The 26,233-nt window shown below is 42.8% G+C and overlaps 1 protein-coding gene across 1 annotated transcript; it reads left to right on the top strand.

Moving 5' to 3' along the window:
• Positions 1 to 15,727: 15,727 nt before the first annotated feature.
• On the top strand, positions 15,728 to 25,942 carry nvl (nuclear VCP like). The gene is made up of 24 exons (XM_029752858.1): positions 15,728 to 15,871; positions 16,102 to 16,170; positions 16,310 to 16,380; positions 16,486 to 16,538; positions 16,711 to 16,801; positions 16,897 to 16,957; positions 17,127 to 17,372; positions 17,481 to 17,616; positions 17,946 to 18,022; positions 18,302 to 18,436; positions 18,590 to 18,691; positions 18,829 to 18,946; positions 19,321 to 19,465; positions 19,575 to 19,929; positions 20,088 to 20,306; positions 21,017 to 21,121; positions 21,227 to 21,289; positions 21,771 to 21,890; positions 21,992 to 22,091; positions 22,290 to 22,396; positions 22,516 to 22,592; positions 24,102 to 24,190; positions 24,403 to 24,500; positions 25,247 to 25,942. The coding sequence occupies exons 2-24, from the start codon at positions 16,114 to 16,116 to the stop codon at positions 25,289 to 25,291; spliced, it is 2,670 nt and encodes an 889-aa protein (XP_029608718.1). The 5' UTR covers positions 15,728 to 15,871; positions 16,102 to 16,113; the 3' UTR covers positions 25,292 to 25,942.
• The last annotated feature ends 291 nt before the right edge of the window (positions 25,943 to 26,233 follow it).

Below are 26,233 nucleotides of genomic sequence, written 5' to 3'. Positions count from 1 at the left end.
GAGCTCAACTGAATGGTCCTGGCGCATCCAAAAAGGTGTCAAGGGAAGACAGTTTGGATTTGGCTTCACACCAAAAAATAAAATTGTTACATCTAGTAGTAGTGTTGTCCTCCGGTGACTAGCTAGCTAGCTAAAATTGTCCCTTTCCTAAATTAGTCATCAACGGAGACAGGGATTTGGACTTATGGTTTTATTTCATTCTCTATAGTGGCCAATGATTATAATGGTGATTCTGATCCAACCATTAATTCATACCTTGTTGTGCCTCTGGCCTGAGAGGATGGAAGTTCAATATGTATCTAGATGTAGAAGGCTAATGTCAACCAGCTAACGTTGCCCATGAATGGAAGTTAGGCTAGTGAGCAAGCATTTTAGCCAAGTAGCCTAGGACAACAAAAACTAAAAGCTTGTATTTCGGCAACATGAAAGAGAGGGTGGCATTGGCGTTTCTCTCCAAGTAGGTTGAGTCAACATGTTATTAATATTTATGCACAAACACACACACACACAGAAATCCGTACCATGCAGTGGCAATTTTAGCATGTAAATCTTGGTGGTGCTAACTCCCACTTTTTTTGTTGTTAACACATGCCAGCTATGACACTACACAACATAACACTAAACAATACATTAATTGTACTATAATGGTGACAAACAATGCCCACAAACTGTTAGGGCCTACATAAAGCTGTCCCAACAGCAGAGCTTTCCTTCAGCATCATGGAGTGAATCCTTACCACCGCTACACCTGGCTATCAGCGGAGCCTTGTCTGGCAGAAAAACTGTTAATTCAGCCTCATTTACTGCCTTTTTAAAAAAACATAGCTTACAGTATTCTCCCGGTACACCAAGTCAGAACTGTAGGATAAATAAAGGGGGCATATAGCAGACAGTATTCGCTGATTACGTTTCTCTCAAGACAACTGGGAACACGGGAAAAAAACTAGGTTGAATCATGACGTCAGTGATTTCAGGTCGGAGCTCTAGAAAGAGGCATGAGTACCCGAGTTGGAATTCCGAGTTGGATGACCTTCAAAACGTAATTTTCCCAGTCAGAGCTCGTTTTTTCAGAGTTCCCAGTTGTCTTGAACACTGAAGTCTGAGATATCCCACTTCCGAGTTTCCAGTTGTTTTGAAAGTGGCAAACATCATGCTGGATTGACAGCATGGCCAATGTATTCAACCTTTTCTAGCCCATGGCATGTGAATGTTTATCATTTTAAGCTTGGAAAAGAGACCCATAAACCCAGACTTGGACCACACACCCACTCCACTGAATTGCAGGCTAGTGATTGCTTTGGAACGCTTGCGGTTAGATGCAGATTCCTTCCAAACCACTCATTGTTGAATTTGCGATTTCCAACTTGTTGTGTAATGTTTATGTCCAATGCTATTGTTAAAAAATAGCGCAACAGAACCAGTTACAACTGAAGTATCTGCTCATCAATGAATTCGAGAAAAATCCATTTGTTTTTTAACACAGCAGCCGTATATCATCAGGTAGGCCTTATGCACTTGTAACATTTTTTCATTCGGGAAACTATCATTTTCTAATTTATTCTATTTGTTCCATGATATTGTTGTTAAAAAATGTATTTGTGTTGACTGTGATTAGGGCATGGGAATATAAGAGCATCTGCTAGGCTAAATAAATAAATAAACTAGGTATGCATAGCTCACCACATGATCTTCAAACCAAACACTGGCCAAACTCGTGTTTCTAAAATTGAATTCAAAGGCACTGTATAGCCTAATAAGGAACATTTCATTTCATTATGAAATTATTTTTTAAATGTCATTTTATACAGCCTAAATGCAATGTTGATGTGTTGTTGAAATGCTGAGCGCTCCTGCCAGCCTGTAACTTGTCACAAAACTTCACAATTGATTTCTTAAATTGCAGGCTATAGCATTGAAATAATACTAATATAGTCTAAATAATATATTTTAGGTTACTTGGCTTACTCATGACTGATTTAGAGTTAGTATGTTGTTTAATAGCCTGGTGAAATGTTGAACGTCATAGTGACAGAATCACACATTACTTTCCAAACATTATTTGTGTCCTCGGCTATAGAAGGTGGTAGCGCAGCCTCTGAATGTCTTAGTGACAAAATCAAAGATATCCCATATGCATCGGAGTTACATATTTCCCCGGCAATTTCCAGCTTCTTTCTAGCATAAAGCATTGCGGTCAAAAGCGTCGTTATAGATATCTTTATATAATCAGGTCCATTAGATTTTCTTTCAAAATCTTAAGCTAACAAGGGGTAGGCCAATGCTTTTAGTCATTTTCTTTAACAAAAGCCACAATTAACTCATCTAGTTTTAACTTAACACACCAAGCCCTTCACTGACACTAAGACATTTAAGGAGTGCATGGTGACTGGATAGGCTGACAAAATCTATGGATAGTAGACTATAATTTTTACTATAAAGTCAAATAGGTAGGACTACCTCTTATTTCTTGAAAAGGAAGAAATATGCTCCAACACAAAGCCCTCTTGTTGTCAGTAGCCTCAAGTCAAATTAAAATAAACTGTTTAAATGAATTAGACCTTCTCGAATTAGCCTACTTTCAGCACCCATGCGCTGTCCATCTCCACGGCCGCCGCGTCATAATAAGGTAGGTTATGTAAACTTCTCGAATATGATTTATTGTGAGTTCAATAACTCTGATAAATAGCTTCATTATGGGCAACAAAATATATTGTTTTTATTGAAATCAATTAAAGCAGAAGCAAGATTAACTCGGGTCCTCCTCCTCATCTTCACGCTCTCCCTCTCAAACTGAACATGACATCATTAGGCGCGCACCGATATTGCATTTTGTTTTACAAATATTTAGATTTTTTCAGAAGAAACCTTTGACTTGCCTCCTGAAGTTCCACTGTACACAGAACAGCCATTGGTTAGACAAAAAAAAGGGGGTTACATCATCAAGAACAGACCAGGCCAAGGCCCATGATAGCCTATCAATTGATGTGTGTAATGCAGTGTAGCCTAGTTTTATATGCAACAGCTGTTCCCAAACTAGGGGTCGTGACCGCATGTGGGGTCGCTTGACATGAAAATGGGCTGGTACAAAAAATGTTTTTATTATAATAGTCTGTCTCTCAAAATCATTGTAATGTGGTTAACCTTAAAATCTAAATGAAAATTTACTAAAAGTTAAAACTCAGAGAGCACCATTAGATCATGGGGAGAAAAACACTCTTGACCATTGCACTTCAATCATTCCCACGGTGAATGGAAGCCCACTATGCTATGAAACCACACACTATTGCAGAGACTGATATTACCATCCGGAATTGATATGGTTAAAACAATGTGTGATGAGGCACAGGAACTCACTTCAATACCTTTGTCAGATAACACTGTGAAACTAAGAATTTATGTTATAGCTAGAAATCAAGAGGAAACGTTAGCGGTGAGGGCCGAGAAGCCCCTACATTTACTTATTTATTTATTTCGCTACATGTCGGGGGATGCTATTTACGAGGAAATAAACTCAGCAAAATAAGAAACGTTCCTTTTTCAGGACCCTGTCTTTCAAAGATAATTCGTAAAAATCCAAATAACTTCCCAGATCTTCATTGTAAAGGGTTTAAACACTGTTTCCCATGCTTGTTCAATGAACCATAAACAATTAATGAACATGCACCTGTGGAACGGTTGTTAAGACACTAACAGCTTACAGACGGTAGGTATTTAAGGTCACAGTTATGAAAACCTAGGACACTAAAGAGGCCTTTCTACTGACTCTGAAAAACACCAAAAGAAAGATGCCCAGGGTCACTGCTCATCTGCGTGAACGTGCCTTAGGCATGCTGCAAGGAGGCATGAGGACTGCAGATGTGGCCAGGGCAATAAATTGCTATGTCCGTACTGTGAGACGCCTAAGACAGCGCTACAGGGAGACAGGACGGACAGCTGATCGTCCTCGCAGTGGCAGACCACGTGTAACAACACCTGCACAGGATCGGTACATCCGAACAGCACACCTGCGGGACAGGTAAAGGATGGCAATAACAACTGCCCAAGTTACACCAGGAGCGCACAATCCCTCCATTAGTGCCCAGACTGTCCGCAATAGGCTGAGAGAGGCTGGACTGAGGGCTTGTAGGCCTGTTGTAAGGCAGGTCCTCACCAGACATCACCGGCAACAACGTCGCCTATGGGCACAAACCCATCGTCGCTGGACCAGACAGGACTGGCAAAAAGTTCTCTTCACTGACGAGTCGCGGTTTTGTCTCACCAGGGGTGATGGTCGAATTCGCATTTATCGTCGAAGGAATGAGCGTACACCAAGGCCTGTACTCTGTAGCAGGATCAGTTTGGAGGTGGAGGGTCCATCATGCTCTGGGGCGGTGTGTCACAGCATCATCGGACTGAGCTTGTTGTCATTGCATGCAATCTCAACACTGTGCGTTACAGGGAAGACATCCTTCTCCCTCATGTGGTACCCTTCCTACAGGCTCATCCTGACATGACCCTCCAGCATGACAATGCCACCAGCCACACTGCTCGTTCTGTGCTTGATTTCCTGCAAGACAGGAATTTCAGTGTTCTGCCATGGCCAGCGAAGAGCCCGAATCTCAATTCTATTGAGCACGTCTGGGACCTGTTAGATCGGAGGGTGAGGGCTAGGGCCATTCCCTCCAGAAATGTCCAGAACTTGCAGGTGCCTTGGTGGAAGAGTGGGGTAACATCTCACAGCAAGAACTGGCAAATCTGGTGCAGTCCATGAGGAAGAGATGCACTGCAGTACTTAATGCAGCTGGTGGCCACACCAGATACTGTTACTTTTGATTTTGCCCCCCCCCCCCCTTTGTTCAGGGACACATTATTCCATTTCTGTTAGTCACATGTCTGTGGAAATTGTTCAGTTTATGTCTCAGTTGTTGAATCTTATGTTCATACAAATATTTACACGTTAAGTTTGCTGAAAATAAAGGCAGTTGACAGTGAGAGGACGTCTTTTTTTTGCTGAGTTTATTTATTGTTCTGTCTCACAGCGGATGTTCAGTGTGCTGCGTGGCTATATTGACAAAAAACAGATTCCATGGATCGAATGGGGCTCCTATCTATGGCGGGATGGCGGTCAGGCCTCAGTAATCGGCTAAAGAGCTGAGCGCAGAACTCAGAGATATGCAGCAGGTAACTTCGATTGTAAACTACATCACGCACGCCTGTTTGCAAAACTATGTGGAGATATGGGATCAGAGCATGGCAATGTTCTATTTCACACTGAGGCTTGGTGGTTATCGAGGGGGAGAGTTGGAAAGATTTTTTGATTGGAGAGAGGAACTGTTGTCATTTGCAATCGATGTAAAATAGACTTTGTTGACTTTGTGTAATGAAAAGAAATGTGTATCCTTGCCTATGTAACAGACATATTTGGGAAACTGAATGAACTAAACGCAAGCATGCAGGGGAAATACAAAAAAAATTCGAGATGAGTGACCGAATCAGCGAAATTTGTTTGACTGTGATCCTGGCTTAGTTGACATGATGGTAATTGACATCAAACAGCTGATCGAGCTGTCATGTGACCAAATGCTGAAAACAAAATGTACGGGTCACTATGGAGGAGTTTTTGATCCTGACAAAGGAAATACTGTGTCGTCTACCTCTGAGCATTAAAAGTCATGGTACGCTGATTCAGTGCTCTCATCTGCATTAAAAACAAATATCGATCCTGGTTTGATGTGACAGGAGAGATGAGGCGCACACTGTCGACCACGCCCCGCTTCTTCCATTTAAGAATGATGAAGGCCACTGTGTTCTTGGGGACCTTCAATGCTGCAGAATGTTTTTGGTACCCTTCCCCAGATCTGTGTCTCAACACAATCCTGTCTCAGAGCTATACAGACAATTCCTTTGACCACATGGCTTGGTTTTTGCTCTGAAATGCACCGCTAACTGTGGGACCTTATATAGACAGGTGTGTGCCTTTCCAAATCATGTCCAATCAATTGAATTTCCCACAGGTGGACTCCAATCAAGTTGTAGAAACATCTCAAGGATGATCAATGGAAACAGGATGCACCTGAGCTCAATTTCGAGTCTTATAGCAAAGGTGCTTAATACTTATGTAAATAGTTATTTCTCATTATGGGGTATTATGTGTAGATTGCTGAGAAAAAGTTATTTCAATCCATTTTAGAATAAGAACGTAACAAAATTTGGAAAAAGTCAAGGGGTCAGAATACTTTCCGAAGGCACTGTATAAATGTGAATAAATAATAGTTTAGCAACATTTTAAGCTAAATGTTCTGATCTGTTGCATGAGCCTTAATGCTTTTTTAAATGTTTTCTGCATTTAGCCTATAGGCCTACTGGTTGTAATTTGGGATTCACCATCCCACAACTGACCCAGAGTCACTAATGTGATGATTAGATTGGATAGTCATAATTTAGGCTAATATTACTTATTCACTGTTAGCAAATAAGACTGTTCAATGCAGCGCTTAGTGGCATGGAGTAGGTCTAGGCTATAGGAAAATGTTGACCTTTCTTAAACTAATTTCATGCTAAATTTTTTATGACGGGAGACAATAGCAGAATCTTTTTTAATATGACAAAAATTATAGGATAACCTACTTCGCACCTACGAAAAGGGGAGACACAAATACAATATGACATCCATCTAATCTGGAGGAAGAAATGTATTGTCCAAAAACTAACAAAAGTGGCACTGACCCAATGATAAAGACAGTGAATATGCACACTCACTGCGGATATGGCCGATGTTCTCCACCTTAACAACACTATCAACAAGGCAAGTCCTACAGGCCCTAGTTTTGTCGCACCTGGACTACTGTTCAGTCATGTGGTCAGGTGCCACAAAGAGGGACTTAAGAAAATTGCAATTGGCTCAGAACAGGGCAGCACAGCTGGCTCTTAGATGTACACAGAGAGATAACGTTAAAAATATGCGTGTCAATCTGTCCTGGCTCAATGTGGACGAGAGATTGACTTCATCACTACTTGTATTTATGAGGGGTGTTGACATGTTGAATGCACTGAGCTGTCTGTTTTGAACTATTGGGACACCTATGCATACCCCACAAGGTCTCTTCACAGTCCAAGTCCAGAACAGACTATGGGAGGTGCACAACACTACATAGAGCCATGACTACATGGAACTCTATTCAACATTAAGTAACTGACGCAAGCAGTAAAATTTTATTTAAAAAAAAAAAAACTACACCTTATGGAACAGAGGGGACTGTGAAGCAGCACAATGGATCAGCTTGCCCAAAGCATCCTAACACAGGAGGCATAAAATGAACAGACCAGAGGCAGTGGTTGTGGTTCCTTTTCTATCGTTTACTAAAACACGTCTTCTTTCGCTCCACAAAATAACTCCAGTACAGGGAACGTCCTACGCTGAAACACCAGCGTAACAAAACAAAGAAACAAACTAAGCCGTTGACCAAAAGGCAGTGGCCAAAAAGGGAAAGCAAAACAACAAACGGCTACTCCGGTCTTAGACTACCGTCTACCCATGACAGTTACAGGAGGAACACTTCTCTCTACCTAAAGCCTGCCTTGATTAACAGAGAGACAAAGTGCCCAGTCACATAAGCTTTCTCTGAGGTAGGAAAAACTGACATCCTCACAGGTCCCCGTCTCTACTCCCAATCCTCCCCCAGCTCCTCTCTTGGCACATCTAAAAAGAGGAAGACGCAAAGCAATTAGTGGGCCCAGCTGTATACTAATTGGCTTTACACTGAGTACCTTTCCCCAAAGGAGGGTGCTGTCGTGTTGTCTTCTTCCAGGTGGTCACTGAACTCTCACAATTACGCACTGTACACACACGTACACATGGATTTTGTATTGTAGATATGTGGTAGTGATGGAGCAGGGAACTGAGGGCACACAGTGTGTTGTGAAATCTGTGACTGTATTGTAATGTTTTAAAATTGTATAACTGCCTTCATTTTGCTGGACGAGTAGTTGTTGCCTTGGCAGCAACTAATGGGGATCCATAATAAATACAAGTACAAATACTAGTGCTAATAAGATGGGCTACTTTTCGTTCAATAAAGTTGAGAATTTATTTTATTGATGTCACGGGTGTCGTAGGGATTTGACCAAAACGCAGCGGGAACGTGTAAACTCATCTTCTTATTTTATTAAAGAAGGAAAACGTATACAAAAACGACACTAAACAGTCCCATCAGGTGCACAAACACAAAACAGGAAACAACTACCCACAAATCCCATAGAAAAAACACCCCTCTTAAATAGGACCTTCAATTAGAAGCAACGAGGAGCAGCTGCTTCCAATTGAAGGTCAACCCAATAAACACCCCATAGAAATAGACATATACTAGAACTAACATAGAAATAGACTAACAAGAACATAGCCCAACAAACCCCGAAACACTCTAAACAAACACCCCCTGCCACGCCCTGACCAAACTACAATAACAAACAACCTCTTTTACTGGTCAGGACGTGACAATTGAAAGACAGATTGGAGTCTTTTCATTGTCTTATTTACAGCAATAGCCATTTTGCTTTCCAAACTGTTTTCCCGTGATTGTATTTTTAAATATTGCGTTATACCTGGCTAGTTCTCTCTACTTTTCACTGACAGTTGCAACTCAACATGAATCTATTTGGTATTTTCTGCTCACTCTGCCCAAACTGTAGGCCCTTCCAACTGTAGGCTATGTGATTTAAACAATCCATAGCTTATTTTTTTAAATTAGCTAATTATCCTCTGGGGCCAAATCATGCTTTCTGGTGAAGTAGCCTATTTTGAATTATTATATTTATTTCTGTATAGACAGGAGAAAGCTATTTAGGCTATATACAGTAATTTTGGCAAATTACTTTAGGGAAAGCTTCCCTTGGCCTTATGCACGTGCAACCTATTGTTTTTGCCTCGTTGAAAATGTCGATAGGACAGTGTCTGAGACACTTTTGCCAGCTGCCACTGATTCCATCATAAATAGTTGTTTGTGTTTTATAATTAGGTTCTGAATTTCTTCGACAAGTTGATGGGACAACTGTCCCCTGGGCCATTCCTCCAGTCTCTTGAAAGCAGAATCAGTAGGAACTTGACAGCTGGCTTCTTATGCTGAGAAACAACCCCCCCCCCAGCATTCTCTGTAGACGCTTAAAAATAGTTTGTGCTGCAGACCAAATCTTCATCTCCGACACAACAATAGTTTGTGAGTCTGTGCATGACGTCGGTGAATCTTTTGAACCCTGGAGAAGCAGAGTGACTGTAGGCCTTAAAGTACCAGAGGACTCTGTGGCCTGAAACATTCTTTTCACACCATCCACTATAGTTCAAACAATATTAAAGGCTGTTGTGTCTGTACTCATAGAGGAAGTGGTGGGGTTACCCTGCAAAATATGAAAATCAGATTGTCTGCCTCTGACCCCACTAGTTGAGAAAATGTTTATTGACTTGATGAGGACTTCGTCCCACTCGTTGAATGGCTTTCCTCTGAAAGTCCTCAATCGAAAGCGCACCAATAACCGAATTTGAGGAATCACAGAAAGTCTGTAAAGAGGAGGACCTAGATGCAGATATATTCTTTAGCCAGACCATGATACACTACACAGCCAAAAGTATGTGGACACCTCTTCAAATTAGTGGATTTTGCTATTTCAGCCACACTCGTTGGTGACAGGTGTATAAAATCAAGCACACAGCATATAAATCGTCTGTCCTTGATTGCAACACTGAGTTCCAAACTGGAACACTTGAGTTCCAAACTGTCTCTGGAAGCAACATCAGCAAAATTACTGTTCTTCGAGAACTTCATGAAATGGGTTTCCATGGCCGAGCAGCCACACACAAGCCTAAGATCACCATGCGCAATGCCAAGGATCGACTGGAGTGGTGGAAAGCTTGCCGCCATTGGACTCTGGAGCGTGGAAACTCGTTCTCTGGAGTGATGAATCATGCTTCACTATCTGGCAGTCCGACAGACGAATCTGGGTTTGGCAAATGCCAGGAGAAAGCTACCTTACCGAATGCATAGTGCCAACTGTAAAGTTTGGTGGAGGAGGAATAATGGTCTGCGGCTGTTTTTCATGGTTTGGGCTAGGCCTCTTAGTTCCAGTGAAGGGAAATCTTAACGCTACAGCATACAATTCAATTATTGACGATTCTGTGCTTACAACTTTGTGGCAACAGTTTGCGAAAGACCCTTTCCTGTTTCAGCATGACAATGAACCCCGTACACAAAGTGAAGTCCATACAGAAATGGTTTGTCAAGATCGGTGTAGAAGAACTTGACTGTCCTGCACAGATCCCTGATCATAACCCCATCGAACACCTTTGGGATGAATTGGAACACCGACTGCGAGCCAGGCCTAATCTCCCAACATCAGTGCCCGACCTCACTAATGCTCTTGTGGCTGAATGGAAACAAGTCCCTGCAGCAATGTTCCAACATCTAGTGGAAAGCCTTCCCAGAAGAGTGGAGGCTGTTATGGCAACAAACGGAGCAACCAACTCTATACTAATTCCCATGTTTTTGGAATGCGTTGTTCGACGAGCAGGTGTCCACATACTTTTGGTCATGTTGTGTATAATCCACAAATTCAGCTGCTACTAGCGACTCCTCAGATGTCCTCTTCCCAGCAGAGGAAGACCACCCTTCTTCCTTCAACACTTCTGACTTATGATGTAAGAGTAGAATCTGGCTGACCGCTTTGGTGCTATTCTCAATAAACGGACTCATCACAGGGCCTGTAATAGCCATCATTGGTCTGGAACGCTCACTTTGACCTCTGCAAAGAGTTACAACACCAGAGCAGCTGTAGCATGGGCTCACCGCCTGTAGCATAGGCTCACTTTTACTGGAGCCAGGAGAGCTTCGGATCAAAACAGGAGCATCCATGGTTGCACCTCGCTCTGAAGGCTCTTCTGCTTGACATGTGGCTTGACCTCTGTCTGTGAGATGTAAAAGTTGCGCATCTTATCCTGTAATCTTTGCTTGATTCTGAGCGCAACGGGTAAAGACTGTGCCTTTGTTGCGGAATGCTCTGCGGACTGTACAATACATTTCATATCGGTGACAAATGTCTCTACCGTGTCAGTGGCTTCAGATTCCACATTCAGGGAAATGGTGAAAGACAGTTGCTCTGAGGTGAGAGAGGATATTGATGTGGGTAACCTGGTGGCAGATGTAAATAGCACATCAGTCACAGCCTCAGTGTCCTGGGACTTGGAAGTCTTCGCTGGAAATCCTCTCGATAGTTGCAATTATACTTGTAGAGGTCGCACTGTTGGTACTCCGCTTTGCAGGGGAGAGTTGCGGAGAAGTTTCCGAAGAATCGAGATCGAAAATGCATCCAGATTTGTTAACATGCCATCCACGAACAGACAAGCTGCAAGGGACTCGTCAGAAGACCTCGTACCAATATAGGTTGAGGACTCCACTTTTGTCATTTCGGCCTTAAAAGTGGTCAGGATCTCATCAATGACCTCCTTGGTACTGGTGTCGCGGTTGATTTGGCTTACCTGAGAGTCACTGGGACCTGTATGGAGGGCCTCAACTTCCCCAGAGCTGACCTCCTGTAGGGGTTCTTTTTGAGATGACAGTGACTTGGTGATCTATCTCAGAGTGAAAAACTCAGTTTACTCCACACTCCGCCCACAAACACAGCAAGCCAGACTCCCGAAGGGAACGCTCGCAATAGCACAATCTAAAGGAAAGTGCTTATTTCCAGTGTGTGAGTGAGTGTGATTTCAATTTGTGATCAGTAGAGCCCCTTATTGTGCTTCTTGTGTTTTCCTGCCAGCAAGTCAGTTAAGAACAAATTCTTATTTACAATGACAGCCAACACCGGCCAAACCCTAACCCGGACGACGCTGGGCCAATTCTGCGCCACCCTATGGGACTCCCAATCACGGTCGGTTGTGAATCAGCCTAGATTTGAACCAGGGTCTGTAGTGACACCTCTAGCACTGAGATGCAGTGCCTTAGACCACTGCGCCACTCAGGGGGACACCGACTCGACGCTGAAAACTTTGGAACTCAAGATCTTGGATACCTGTCTCAACACCTGCTACCAACTAGCCAGCTAGATAGGTTGCAATGGAGCCCACGTCGCCTGGAATAGCTAACACATGTTTCCAGCGCTGTGGAAGCTGTGTTTATTACACTCTTGTCCGGGACAATATTGACAATCCGGAGTTCCAATGCATCAATTGTTTGCTTGCGGAGAATTACAGGAATAAGGTGTCTATGCTTAGCAAACAAATCTCAATTCTGTGAATTTATTGGGAAAACAAATATTTGAACTTTCTGTTTCTCAACATAATCCAGGTAGAATCAGGAATTCCCCAGTGCAGGTGTCCAGGCCCCTTACTTTTTTCAATCTTTACTAACGATAACGACATGCAACTGGCTTTGAGTAAAGCCAATGTGTCTATGTATGCGGATGACTCCACACTTTACACGTTAGCTACTACAGTGACTGAAGTGACTGCAACACTTAACAAAGAGCTATAGTGAGTTTCAGAATGGGTGGCAAGCAATAAGTAAGTCCTAAATATTTCTAAAACTAAAAGTATTGTATTTGTGACAGATCATTCACTAAACCCTAAACCTCAACTAAATCTTGTTATGAATAATGTGGAAATTGAGCAAGTTCAAATGGCTAAACTGCTTGGAGTAACCCTGAATTGTAAACTGTCATGGTCAAAACATATTGATGCAGTAGTAGCTAAGAAGTCTGTCTATAATAAAGTGATGATCTGCCTTCTTAACAACACTATCAACAAGGCAGGTACTACAGGCCCTAGTTTTGTCGCACCTGGACTACTGTTCAGTTGTGTGGTCAGGTGCCACAAAGAGGGACTTAGGAAAATTGCAATTGGCTCAGAACAGGGCAGCACGGCTGGCCCTTGGATGTACACAGAGAGCTAACATTAATAATATGGGAGAGAGATTGACTTCATCACTACTTGTATTTGTGAGAGGTATTGACTTGTTGAATGCACCATGCATACCCAACAAGACATGTCACCAGAGATCTCTTCACAGTCCCCAAGTCCAGAAAAGGGGGCGGCACACAGAGCCATGACTACATGGAACTTAAATCCACATCAAGTAACTCATGCAAGCAGTAAAATTAAATGTAAAAAACAGATAAAAATACACTGAATGGAACAGCGAGGACTGTGAAGCAACACAATCATAGGCACAGACAAGGAAGTGAGTTTGTGTTTAGACAGGACCTTCTGCCCTCACCTACCGTCACCAATCATGTCAATGCGGAGCTATATAGAGCCCTCTGCATTGTTACAAACTTTGAGAGGCACACGGCGATGCGGTATGGAGCTCAATTCGACCTCTGCGTGCCTCCAGAAGCTCAGACATTGCGTCACACCATCCATACGGCGCCTCCAACCACATTGTAGAATGAAGCATAAATTGGCTCTTGATCTAGAAGTGTTGTGCATGCATCCGCAATGTAAATGTGGCTTTTTTATTGTCTGGGATTGTTTATGCTGATTACAGGGTAAGATTTGCTTATGATAGGGATTGTGTTACATCTGTAACATGTTGGTGCTGCCATTAGTTTACACCTGATGCTAGCATTGTTTACCCGTTGGTTGTTTGGCTAAATTATGTCATCCTCCAAGTACATATGTGCCAGTTACTGTAATTATTGCATAGTTGTATTTATTATTATGAGTATGAGGTACATGTTACTATTACTGTAAGAGTGTGTTATATGCCAGCTAAAGTTAGTAGAAAATTCTAGATGGCCTGATGAGCTCTCAGATGTGCACTTGATTTATGGCCTATCAGATAAGATCTGGAGGTGTCATAACGATGTCATATAGGCCAATTGCACATGAGAGCTCACAAGCAACCAGTGTAGGTTTAGGCCTATATTATTAAAGACAATCCGCAAAAAAATGGAATAGGCTATTATTAGTAGATTTACTAGTCGCTAGTGTTCATCTAAAACAAATTGTAATCCTATTTATTTTAAACGTTTTTAAAATGTGTGAACTTGCCTTCATGACAATCTAATTTACAAATAACCACAGATACTATTTTTGCCCCTCTTCCATGGCCAGAAACCTACAGCTAGGCAAATATTCTCAGTGAAAGTAACATGTTGATAGATATGAAAATACTTTATTTGCCAAGCTTGTACACTGCTTACTTTACATGGCCTCTATCACGAATCATTGGGACGTCCATATCCCAAACCCTAACCTTAACTAACCCTTACCTAACCTAACTTCAACGGGGGTAGGACTCTAGATAGCACGGGACCCTTTTTATACTTTCTATCTAGAGTCCTACTGAGGATAGGAAACTCCAGTGGAATCGTTACTTCTGAGGAGATAGGAAACTCCAGTGGAATCGTATTAACGCAGATTGTGTACGTTGTCCATGCTATGTCAAAGGGCCGCGCGGTGCATTCTGTGTGATTATGGTACAAGGAGCACTCTCCTTCACAGGCTGCAGTCCAAGCACTTATTTTACCCCCTCAGCCCTTGCGCTATCCACTTTCCCTCGGGGGATCCCCGTCGAATGCAGTTTGATTGCCATTTTAAGTGGAGGTCCAATTCACTAACGTTGCCCCCTCAATTTAGCTCGAGAGAGAAAAAAAAAGAATGAAGCTAGCTTGCTATCTATATATATATATATATATACATTGATTTTAGCGTTGGCAAATTTGCTTGGTCTCATTGTGAGAATCCTATAAAACGTTGCTAGATTCACAAACATATTTTTTGCAATTCTGAAATGTATTGGAATAAATTACCAAACTATAAAACTAGCTTGCCAGCTATGGGTAACTGTAGCTAGATAAGTTAGCTTACTAGGTACATTAATAGCTTTAGGTTGGTTGTTTTTAAACTCAACTTCAAGATTTCCGCCAAGGACATTTGCCTCTCTGATCATCACTCTCCCTCGCTTGGGCAAGGGACATTTAACGTACACTCGGATGTGACGATATTAAACGTAATTCAATGCTGAGGGCTGTCTACTTTGAGTTTGAAACGCAGCCAATGAGTGAATTGGAGTCAATTGGGCACTAGCTAAAAATACAAAATAATATTGTCAACAATATGTACAACATTACACATATTTTCCAATAGATTATTAACTTGCTATCTATAATATTGTATAGCTTTGGAATCGTGACTTTACATACGTTGTCATTCCCTGATTTTGAGAAGAGATTGCGTGACGATAAGCTTAGCAACCACGTGACGCAGCATGACAACGTAAAAGCCATTGGTCAACAATGTTATACGTTCATTGTCTATTGGGATTTCTATCTCCTCCTTTCTCTAATATCTCGGACCTTATTTTTATGTCACGAAGGTCCCAGTCAGAAATTCAAAGCTGTCCTGATGAAATCGTTATAATGAGATTTTTTTCTGAGTGAATGCAATTGCACTTTTACATTTTTTTGTATGTATTTAAAATATTTCTAGTTTTTACCTGTGTTTTGTTTTGTGTTAGACATGTTTGACGTAGTGGGGTAAATTGTTGATTGCTGATCATTTGTATAATACATATTTGTGCCTGATATTTGTAATTTGTATTTAAAATAAAATAAAATTGTTGTTCTGATGTTAACTTGCAAATAGTCCACCCATATTTATTCTGATTATAAAACATGCGTGATTTCTACCAGTATGACATATCAATTGTATAAAGTTGAATAAATTGAAGAATTCTCTGCTTCTGGCATTTGTCCACAATTTCGAACAGGCAACATCATGGACAGCTCCGTATAAAAATCTGTAGTTTCACGTGGAGTACAAACTCGTGCTAACTGTAAATACTTTCGATCTGTTATCTACAATCGTCTTTGCTTGTTCATCAACTGCTATGTACGATTATTACAAAAGGTACGTGCCTAGAATTAAATGTTATCTGTTTAGAGTACATACGCTTAGACAATCCTATGGTATAGCGACACTATTAGCTAGCATCACACTGCTAGAGACACTAACGTCTGCACATACTTCCCCTTTCATCCCACTGAGGTAAATATACCGGTTTCATCTAGCTATACTACTCTAGCTACTGGTAAATATATATTTTTCCCGAGATAAACTAACGCTAGTTAATGTTGCAGGTGACAGGAAACATGATGAATAACAGACGTTGCGGAGTGGACAACCGACTCAAACAGAGAGTTGAGCAGGTACATTTTAGACTAGTTATTGACTGTATCCACCAACTGTCGCCTGTCATATTGACTGATTCCTATTTTGTAACACGCAGGCTAACGTAATTTACAGTAATGTGTTACTGTATTGGATCTGTTCAATTTTGTCTGCTAGTATTTGAGTAACCAGAGTGGCCAGTATGTTGACATTACTTCAATGGCACACGAGCTTCAGAGACTCTACAGGTGAGTTTGATTTATCATAATTTCCCCCTGTACTCTTTCTACAGCCTTGCTTTTCTGAAAACCTTCAGGGTTTATGCACACAGCTTAATATTGTGTCTTCCTCAGAATGGACTATGGCAGGCGAAACAAGACTGCATTCAGGATTCAGGTGGAAAAGAGTGTGTAAAAACTGATACAAGTACCTAATTTATCATTTGACTGCACATGGCATTTTGGGCAGTTCAGCTACAATGCATCTGCGATTATTTCACTTGTCATTAAAGCATGTTAGCCAGTTTCTCCAAGAGCAAACCAGATCTTACAATTCCCTGTGCATTTTTACACCTTCAGTCCATGGAGTGATATGCGATGAATCTGGACTGAATGATCTGGAGAACAAGCACTTGGCCAAGAGAGCCAGACATAGTGAGAAGGATGCTGGGTAAGGGCCACGCCATCTGCTCATAATCTTTTGTTTTGATTGGTAAATGCCTCTGAGTTGAGTGATTATACAGTGCATATTCTGGTCTTTTACAGGGATGGCAGCAGTAACTTGGATGACACTACTGATAGTGATGAGGACCTTCCCGAACAACTGGTACATAATTCTCTACTACCTCTTTCCATAGCATTCATTTGTCAGGTTTACCATCCTTATGTGTTGCTTATTACCATGTGAGTGATTGTAATATAATACATGACACAGAGCTTCAGAACCATACACTAATAGATTAAACTTGTTTTTCCTTCTGATTATTCCTTAACAGCCCATCAACCTCATGAATAACTCCCTGATGTCCCTGTACAAGAAGGGGAACCCAGAGAGTGGGGCATCTCCCAGGAGGGACAAGTCTGCATCAGACAGCCCTGCCCCTGAGGCTCAGTCCACCCCTCAGAGTGTTGGTACCAAGGTGTCTGCAGGGGGCTGGTTCATAGACAAGGGCAGAGGCCTGGAGCATGACAGCATCCTCATTGACCTGTGTGAAGAGGAGGCAGCCTGTCCTGCAGGAAATGTATGTCTCACAGTTCCTATGTTGTCATTTGTCAGTGGTGGATGACTACATCTCTCTTTGTCTCACAATTTGCTACAACAATTTGAATGCTTATATTGACTTCACCAGAAGCAGACAGATGTCTCAATGCTTGAGCCTGAGAAGACACCAAAAAAAGGCAAATTTAAAAAATCTAAACGGCGGAAAGAGGGAGCGTCAAAGGGCAATGATGGTGACATCGAGGCCAGTATCATGAACAAGAAAGGTAAAGGCTGCTTCCCACCTTGCTTTGCTGATGTTTAAGAAGTTTAACATTGTAGCCAGTCAAGGATGCAAACAATATAAACTTAACAGCCCTCAAATTCAAATCTGGACCACAAAGCCAGTTCCACTGCTTTTTTTGGCATTCTTCCCCTCTAATCGGGGACTGATTTACACATAGGACACCAGGTGGGTGCAATTAAATATCAAGTTGATCAGAAAACCAGCAGTAGTCCTGACCTCGTAGGGTAAGATTTGAATACCCTGTTTTACAGTATCACTTTAAGTCAGAATGTGTTTTGTAAACTATAAGTTTTCCTCTGATCGTTCTAGCGAGGACCAAATCCATTGAACTACAGTATTCAACATTAAAGTTTGAAGATGTTGGAGGCAATGAGGACACATTGACGGTACGCTTGTTACATTTACATCTTTGTTTTGTCAGTTTTGGTGTTGTCAGTTTTCTTAGCTGTCAAATCTAATTTCGATGTATCCAGGGTTGTATTCGGTATGCACGAAACGGGAGGAAGCAGACGAGCTCATACCTGAACTTGTCCAATAAGAATACTCCTATTCATTTCCCGTTTGAAAATGTTTTTTTTTTTTTTTGAACATTGTATCCTGCTGAACATGCACTGAACCGTAATGGCTTGTAGATTGAATTCTTGTCTGGCTCTCTGTCACTGAAGGAGGTGTGTAAGCTGCTGATTCATATGCGTCACCCAGAGGTGTACCAGCAGTTGGGGGTGGTCCCTCCACGGGGGTTCCTGCTCCATGGCCCCCCTGGCTGTGGAAAAACCCTGCTGGCCCAGGCTGTGGCTGGGGTAAGTCTGGATGGGGGCCATATGTATATGATGGTATCCCACTTTACATATAGAGATTCTTTTTCCTCACTAATCTTATTCCACATTTTTCCTAATTTAGACAAGTTTTTTTCTAGGTGAAAAAGACTCATTCATTTCCCTCTGTGTGTTAAGGAGATGGAGCTGCCCATGCTGAAGGTGTCGGCGCCAGAGCTGGTGTCTGGGGTGTCAGGGGAGTCTGAGCAGAAGCTGAGAGAGCTGTTTGAGCAGGCTGTGGTAAGTGTCACTCCTGAGTCTCCACAGACGAGCTACTACACAGTTCGCTGTGAAATGAAATGAAGAACATTTTGTAAGAATGTCCCCTCAAGGACAGCTCGCTCAAACTAACCATTCTGGTCCTGTTACCCTTGCAGACCAGCTCCCCTTGCATCCTGTTCATTGATGAGATTGATGCCATCACTCCTAAACGAGAGGTGGCCTCCAAGGACATGGAGAGACGGATTGTTGCTCAGCTGCTCACCTGCATGGATGGTGAGAGATGTCATTTTAGCAGAATCTCTTGTCCAGAGCGACTGAGCGCACACATTTTTCATTCGTACTGGTCCCCCGTGGGAATCGAACCCACAACCCTGGCATTGCAGGTGCCATGCTCTACCAACTGAGCCATACGGGACCCACGGGATGTATGCTAGTGCAACACATCTTGTTGATTTCATGACTTTTGAGTTGATGATTACAATACATCTATATTTTTTGGATAGGAATATCTCCTTTGAGTACTTAAGATGAAGAAATCAATTGAATATATTTTGTTGGCAGGGTTGGGAGATTATCAGTTCACCTTCTCTGGTACTATTGGATGATGTTAATCTTCCCTTCACTCTGTCATCTATGTGGTTCTCCAGACCTGAACTCATTAGCTGTCACAGTCCAGGTGATGGTTATTGGTGCCACCAACCGGCCAGACTCTCTGGACCCAGCGCTGCGCCGGGCTGGACGCTTTGACAAAGAAATCTGTCTGGGGATACCTGATGAAGCAGCTCGTCTCAGGTGAGTGGGCTTGTCTCCTATAATAATAGTGGTGTTGACGTTAATGTGGTTGCTAGCTCTTGTGTTGCGACTGTAAGTTTACCCACCGTGTGTTGATTCCCGCTCTTAGAATTCTGAAGACCCTGTGTCGGAAGCTGAAGCTCCCTGAGGACTTTGACTACCGGCAGCTGGCGCGTCTTACCCCGGGGTACGTGGGAGCTGACCTCATGGCGCTGTGCCGCGAGGCCGCCATGAGCGCCGTCAACAGGGTCCTGCTGGAGAGGCAGGACAAGAACCAGGGGCTGGTCCCCATGGCGGAGGAGAGAGCAGAGTCCGAGGGGCCTCAGGGCGCAGGTCTTCTCCCACAGGGCCCAGAGACATTCCAGGCCTCAGCAGACACAGTGATCCAGGAGATGACAGACCTTAGCCACGTACCACAGGGAGACAAGCAGCAGCTGCCTCTGGCTACTGAGACAACCTTCAGGGTGATATATTTGACTCCATCAATGTATACTAGCTGTGTTTTTCACTAGGGTAGTATGCTGTACATAGTATTGGGTCCACTGTTTCCTCTGAATCTGGTGAACATCCCACCTTGATGGTCAGTGGTGTGAAAATGTTTCACTACTGTCTTTACCACCAGGGGGAGCTGTGTCGCCTGCTGTCCCTGCTGAAGAGCAGTGAGTCGCTGTCTGAGGAGCAGCTTGCTGGCCTGTGCATCCTCATGTCAGACTTCCAGGGTTCCCTGGCCAGCGTACAACCTTCTGCCAAGCGTGAAGGCTTCGCCACGGTGCCAGACGTCACCTGGGAGGACGTGGGGGCTCTGCATGACATCCGCGAAGAGCTCACCATGGCCATCCTGGTGGGTATTGCCTCAACACAGCTGATGTTCTATCTGATATGTTGGGCTCAGTGTTAGCCACTGCAAAACAACATAAGGATTTGGACTTGTTGTATTATAATTTGGGCCAGGAGTTTCTTCTGTTCAGGTCACGTGGTCAGGAAAATAATAATTGACCAGTTCCTTTTCTCTCGTAGCATTTAAGCTCGTAGAAAAAAAAATATCCACCTCTATCACGATTAAGACATGAACTATTTATTCCAAAAGCATAACACCATACAACAATTGTTCCCACCCTAGAAGTATTTTGTCATTAGGAAATATACTGTACCTGTTGTGTGATTGGAGCATGTCATTCAGAACAGCAGTGGTTGATTGTGGGAACTTAGCCATATGTAATAGACTACCATGTTGTTGGTAAGGAAACCTGACTCGACTGCTATGGTTGAATAAGTAGCAACACAAGGAACCACAGGTTTTCTTCAGGTTAATTTAACAACAGCATGATGTGTCAGTCAATGTACACTGTCAATGGCAGAGGTCACAGAGTTAATCTATAACATTTACAATGTGCTATTAACGTTGTATTTCTGTCGGCTCTATCTAACTCCCAACTCATCCAGATTCAAACTGGATCGTAGGGCGTACTTTGTCGACTTCAGAATGAATACTGGCATTGTGCAGCTTAGATGAATAAGGGCAGTGTGTGTGTATTATGTGTGTGTCCTCAGGCCCCTGTGCGTTCTCCTGCGCAGTTCAAAGCCCTGGGTCTCAGTGCTCCTGCAGGGGTGTTGCTAGCTGGGCCTCCCGGTTGTGGAAAGACACTGCTGGCCAAGGTACTATTTGCCAGTTGCTAAAATAAGTGGAATGTTGAAGGCTTGTGGTGGTTTAGTAATTCATCAGTTACAACAGTATACTGTGCTGTGCGTCTCCGATTTCAGGCTGTTGCCAATGAGTCAGGACTTAACTTCATCTCTGTCAAGGGGCCAGAGCTGCTGAACATGGTGAGTCATTCAGCTATACAGATTCCTGGAATGCCTCGACATGACTTTGCCCTGTGACACGTTGCCCGGTAATATTAACTCTGTGTTGGTAGATCTGCTGAAATTCTATTTGTAACTGAAGTGCCCCACTGAAGTCATTGCGTTCTCACAGACAGTAAGCACAAGTGATCCAACAACCCTGTGCATCATTTAGTTGGCGAGGGCTCAGTTACCTTTAGTCATATCTATCTATACCCTTAGTAGGCATTATATCAGACCCTTCACACTGTGAGGTAACACTCCTAAATCACCCGGATGCATTTTAATGGCCTAACTCATGCCCACTGACTTTATAGAACTTAAAACACAAAAGAAACAGACTTTGATTCTGGGGGCCTGAATGATTTAATTTAGCGTTATGTAGGTTAGACGTGTGCGTGTCTGTTTTTCGAGCTGTGCGTTTCGACATGAGTTACACAGCTTCGCGTCTCTTGCTCCTCAGTATGTGGGAGAGAGCGAGCGGGCCGTGCGACAGGTGTTCCAGAGAGGACGGAACTCTGCCCCTTGTGTCATCTTTTTTGACGAGATCGATGCACTGTGCCCCCGCCGCTCCGGGCATGAGGTGAGAAGCGATCTGAGGGTCACCATCTGAGTGAAATGCTGGTGAATGATGATGAGAATAGTATTGTTGACATGAGGTTGATGGTGGCGGTGTGTCCTCAGTCTGGAGCCAGTGTCCGTGTGGTCAACCAGCTGCTTACTGAGATGGACGGACTGGAGACCCGGCGGCAGGTCTTCATCATGGCGGCTACCAACAGACCAGGTGGGCTCCTCGCATCATTTCACTCCCTCGTTGACATCGGTATTCACCAATCGCAAAACATGAGGGAGATTATTTTTCAATGTTTTGGTGTATGGTTTATGTTGACGCATGTACAGTTTATTTGTATTTTTTATGCTTATGTGAAGCTACTATTCAAATCTGTGATGTTATTCACCATGGTTGACGCTGTCCCTGTAGATATCATTGACCCTGCTGTGCTGAGACCAGGCCGTCTGGACAAGACCCTGTATGTGGGCCTCCCACCTCCATCAGACCGACACGCCATCTTACTCACCATCACCAAGGTAACGTGGAATGCCGTGGATGGAAGCTCACAATTCGACGGTCCATGAGCCTCGTATAATGTCTTAGTTAGTGGCTGGTGTTGCTGTGAGAAGGGTTGTTTCATGATTGTGTCTCATAGGGGGGCAGCAGGCCTCATCTGGAGCAGGATGTGAGTCTGGAGGAGATGGCCCATGACGTGCGCAGTGACTGCTTCACGTGAGTGTCCCAGAGAAGGAAGGAAGGAGCAGAATCAATCTTAACCTACAGAGCTCCAGACTAACCCTTTGCCATTGCTGCCACTAACATTTTCAGTTGGTGGCACCAGCCCATGATTTGGTCGCACCCAAATGCTGTTGAGGGGTCACGCAATAGAAAAAACGAGTAATCCTCTTGTATAATCATTCCCAGTGCTACTGAGATGGATAAAACAACTTTATTTCTTTAATAATCATACTAACATGTCCAAGCAGCAGGACTGCATCATTCAAGATTATTCATGCATTTTGAGATGACAATTAGGCTATTGTTGCTAAATGAAAATGGGGCTCCAGAATTAGTCTCTTGTTCAATAGAGATGAATTTGCTTACATCTTAGAGTACTAATATCACACAGGCTAATTCATTTGGGGCTAATTTGAGTTACAAGTTTTGTCACATGCCTAGGATACAGCACAGTGAAATGCTTAACTTGCGAGCTCTTTCCCAACGATGCACAATCGAGGTAGTAATATAAGTAAGAAATAAAACGGGTGAAACGCGAGAGAATAAATAAAATGAACAAGATAATGTAGTTCTATACAGGTCAGTGCTGTACGGGTACCGTTAATACAATGTGCAGGGGTACTGGAGAATTATTTTTTTTTTTCAGGAAGGAATGTACATGTAGCAGGATGAATACTAATAATCTTAATAAACAATATAGCAGCAACGAATGGTAATATTTATCACTATAATCAATCAAGACAGCAGCATATGTGGTGCGTGCATGGTAATGAGTATATATGTCAGTATGCGTGAATGTGAAGAGTGGCTGAGTGGTGAGGATGGGAATAGAGTCTGTGCAGATAGTCTTTGGGAGAGAGGGAGGGCTGGGGTAGTTGTCTATTCAACAGTCGTAATGGCCTATCCACCGTCTTATGGCCGTCCACCATCTAAGGGATTGGAAACTCAAAACTCATTAGCCAGATGGCTAAATAGAATATATTGCTAGTTAGCTGTATAACTGATTAATCTAACAGTAAATTGAATGACCTAAATGCTGCAGCATACTACCCAATGATGTCACTATAGGCCTATGCAATCACCGCCAATGGCCTTCTCTTGCTTCCCGCTCACCTTATCTCTACGCAATATCAATGACTTTGGTTGTGTAGTGGTGCTAGAGTGCTCAGTATTGGGAGTTGAGAAATATCATACCTCCAGAAAGCAGAGGCCCTCTTCTCAACTGTTGTTGCTTTTAAAACCGTTTTTACACCCTATTGCGTTTTTTTAAAGTTTGCAATCAGAACACAATTATTTTTTCTTCTCGTCATCCACTGAGTGCCCAGTGGGGGCTGGGGAGAGGGAGGGCACGCGTGGCTCGCCCGTCACAGCTTGAAACAACCACAGGGGCAGGGCAGACCCTTTTGATTGCAGAACTGTACTCTTTGACCAAATCACAACCTTACAGATGTTCCCGTAGAGCCTTCAACAGAGTGGATATTGTGTGTTTGTTGTTTCATGCAGTGGGGCAGACCTGTCTGCGTTGGTGAGGGAAGCCTCTGTCAATGCTCTGAGAGCCTACCTCCTGACCCAACCCAACCCATCTTACACAGGTAATACTGGCCTATAGACTTTTGACTCTTTAACAGAACACTGCAACGTTGTTGATTGCTCCCATACATTTCATGTCTGCCGTTTATCAAGATGGATTTCTGTTTACACTTTCTACGGCAAGATAAGTACCATACCCAAGGTCATAGTATCCTCCACCAGGGTTGTCAGTCCACTTCCTCTCCATCTGAGTCTGTACTTATTAACCCCTCAGGTCACAGCTACTCTAACGGCCCTGTGGCCGACATCCGGGTCAGCAAGCAGAACTTTGAGGACGCCTTCAAGAAAGTACGGCCGTCTGTGTCTAAAAAGGTGAGATGCATTGGGATGTGGACAAATGAATGACTGCACAGAAGCACAGACTGAAAGAAATGCATTTAGCCAAACCCTTAATCCCTGTAGACAGTCTGACACCTATCAACGGTTAGGAATTAGAGACATCTTAAGTATTTAGGTAAGTCCCCAGAATCCAGAGTGTCTGGTAGTGGCTTCTTTTGATTTGCCTTAGTTGTCATTGGAGCAGCATTTTGTATGTGGTAATTAATAATGACGTAGGTTAGCACGTGATTGCCCCCCTCCCTCCCAGCTGTCTTTAATCCCTCCCAGGTGAACCAGTCTTTCTTGTCCCCATCAGTAAACACTGCATTGTCAAAAATAGAATCTTTAATTTATTTGTTGCGTACACCGATTTTTGCATGTGCTACAGCAGGTGGAGCGAAATGCTTATGTTAAACATGTAGGTTCCCACACAGCCTCAGGGGTTTATGGTCACTGGGGAACTAACTGTTCCGCCATTACTATTTCCATCCCTATTTGCATGCTAACGTAATAATAAATTAAGCCTAAAGTAAACCGGGTCTAGTCAGACAATGAAGTTGTGTGCTTTAACTTGCCAGTTGTATGGTGTTAGTTTGTGTGATTGGTTGTAGATAGGAGCAGGGTCCCTTTTTTAGGCTTCACTACAAAGAGGAAGAGACTGAACAAGTCTAAAACTACAAACAAAGCATGTAAGGATTTTGAATGACTCACACAAATGCTCTTCATTTCCCCTTCTATAGGACCAGCGTATGTACGAGCAGCTAAAGGAATCTCTTACAAGGTGAGAGGATTTGACCAGTCCTTCAGAATGAAGGATATCAATGCTGATAAGAAGGCCAATATCTCAATCTACAATAAACATTTATCAGACAAGAGTCCAAACTCCGAGTGATGTTTCAAAGGTTAACTCGGCAAAGATTTACCAGCGGAATACATGCATGCATTCAATACAGTGCGGTGTCCACTTACACCCTTGGCTCTCACCCCCTCCCTTCCACAAAGATGTACTTCAGTACTGGTGACCAATGATCTCTCTGTGCATATCACAGGACTTCATATCAGCCAGGAAAGGTTGAGTTTTTGGGAGTAGACATCAAGACATATAAACTATTTTGGATTGCTGTTTTCTAATCCAAACCACATTAAGACATGTTTATATTCGTATAAAAGAAAAATGTAAACCGTGTGAATTTAAGTAAAAAATGTATTACTGTATGTATTGACTGTTTTATTGAAAACATGGATATGTATGATAGTGTTTTTAATCAATTTGTTCTCATTGATATGGGATTATAATGACTTGAGTTTGAATGTTGTGGTTGCAAGTACGATTATTCAAATGTCTAATTTAATTTTGCAAGTTTGTATTGTGTGAAAGATTTAACGGTTGCGAACTTGTAACTTGACATTAATACATTCAATGAGATTTGCAAGCATTTATTTTCAGAATAATTACAAGTCCACTTACGAGTATGAATATCCTGCTGTGAATCAAAAATACTTACAGATATTGAATCTGCTCGGAGTTCTGTCACGGTCACATTACCAAGAGATTTGTACAATTTTGAAGCTAGAGATCCTGTTTGTTGAACATATCATTCCAAAATCATGGGCATTAATATAGAGTTGTTCCCCCCTTTGCTGCTATCAGCCTCTACTCTTCTGGGAAGGCTTTCCACTAGATGTTGGAACACTGCTGTGGGGACTTGCTTCCAGCCACAAGAGCA

The sequence above is a fragment of the Salmo trutta genome, chromosome 5, assembly GCF_901001165.1.
Source record: "Salmo trutta chromosome 5, fSalTru1.1, whole genome shotgun sequence".
In the NCBI taxonomy this organism is placed as follows: Eukaryota; Metazoa; Chordata; class Actinopteri; order Salmoniformes; family Salmonidae; genus Salmo; species Salmo trutta.
This window is presented reverse-complemented; position numbering and strand designations above follow the sequence as displayed.